Here is a 1,234-nt window from a genome sequence, read left to right as displayed (position 1 = left end):
AGTGGGAGGGGAAAGTGACAGAGAGAGAAGGAAAGAAAGAAGGAGAGAAGGAAAGAAATAAAGAAGGAGAGAGGGAAATTAATGACAATCTCAGCCCGGCAATTTCGCCCTCCAGTTCAGACCTTTTCCGATGTCACAGCCGGTATTTTCCCAGAAAAACCTCCCTGCTTATCCCAATGCCTGCAGCAGCCCCGGGAAGCTTTGTATCCCGCTCCCCCCAAAGGCCCCCGCGGGGCCGATGTGGGGGTATACAGGGGGCCTGGTCCAGCCTTGGGCCCTGCACCATGATGCATCCCAGGGCTGGGCTTGGGATGAGCTGGGGCTGGGGAGAAGCTCAAGAGGAGTTTTCCTACAGCTGGCAGAGCCTTTCCCCTTCCCTTTCCCGGTACTGGTGGCACAGTCCCCTCCCAGGGCACCCCAACCACAGGCTTTAAGAAAGTGCGTGGGACGTGTTCTCTGTGTGGCTGGGATGGGTCTGGGTCACCTCCCCAGGCAGATCCAGATCCCCGGCAATGGCAGGGGGTGGCTGTCATCATCACGGTCCCTATCACTCGGGGGGTGCGTCCCCCCTTTCCTCTCCATTTCCCTGGGAGAGCTCTGATACACAGAGCCTGGCAGCCCCTTTCTGAAGGGGTGGCTTTCCTGGGGGCAGGCGGATGGGGGGCCCAGAGAGGCAGAGCCGCTCTTGGGGGGCTACAGGAGGAGGGTCCGCATGCGTGCAGATGTGGGATGTGCCCGGCTGCAGCGACGTGCTTGGAGTCCATCAATCCACTGCCTTGTTGTCTATTTTTTTTCCCCCCTCTACCCTTCTTGCAGTTGTGGACAGAAAACCTGCCAGCCCTGTGGGGAAATCTCCGGACCCTCTAAATACCATCCATGGACTCTCTATCCCAGCCTCCTCTTCCTAGAGCTGCGCAGCTGCAGCCTAGGGACGGTGACTCTTGGAGTAAGCACCTGCAAACTGTAACTGAAGCCCAAAGTGCCACCAAGCCATACCCAAAGTGCTGCCGCTTCTGGCAGGTGCCTGCGGGGACAAGGAGACAGCCGGGCATGAGAGGTGACATCCTCCCACGGCAAATCCCTGTGCAGGGCGGCACGGTCGGGATGTTCACTCACGCTGCCTGGAGGGATGCTTTACCTCCATCGGATCGGAAAGGAGTGGCAGAAGAGACTCAGTCTTCCTTCTTTTTTTTTTTTTTTTTTTTCTTTTTTTTTTTTTTTTTTGGTCTTGCTT

General features: G+C 57.0%; 1 protein-coding gene across 1 annotated transcript in view; it reads left to right on the top strand.

Moving 5' to 3' along the window:
* Positions 1 to 908, top strand: part of PAX1 (paired box 1) — a 49,020-nt gene extending 48,112 nt beyond the window's left edge. The window contains exon 4 of the mRNA XM_010575073.1: positions 817 to 908. Within this exon, the coding sequence (XP_010573375.1) occupies positions 817 to 908 (92 nt within the window). The remainder of the gene's footprint in view (positions 1 to 816) is intronic.
* Positions 909 to 1,234: the final 326 nt, after the last annotated feature.

Source organism: Haliaeetus leucocephalus, unplaced genomic scaffold (assembly GCF_000737465.1).
Source record: "Haliaeetus leucocephalus isolate CR32 unplaced genomic scaffold, Haliaeetus_leucocephalus-4.0 Scaffold450, whole genome shotgun sequence".
In the NCBI taxonomy this organism is placed as follows: Eukaryota; Metazoa; Chordata; class Aves; order Accipitriformes; family Accipitridae; genus Haliaeetus; species Haliaeetus leucocephalus.
Note: the sequence above shows the minus strand (reverse complement) of the source record. Positions and strands in the feature narration are given on the sequence as shown.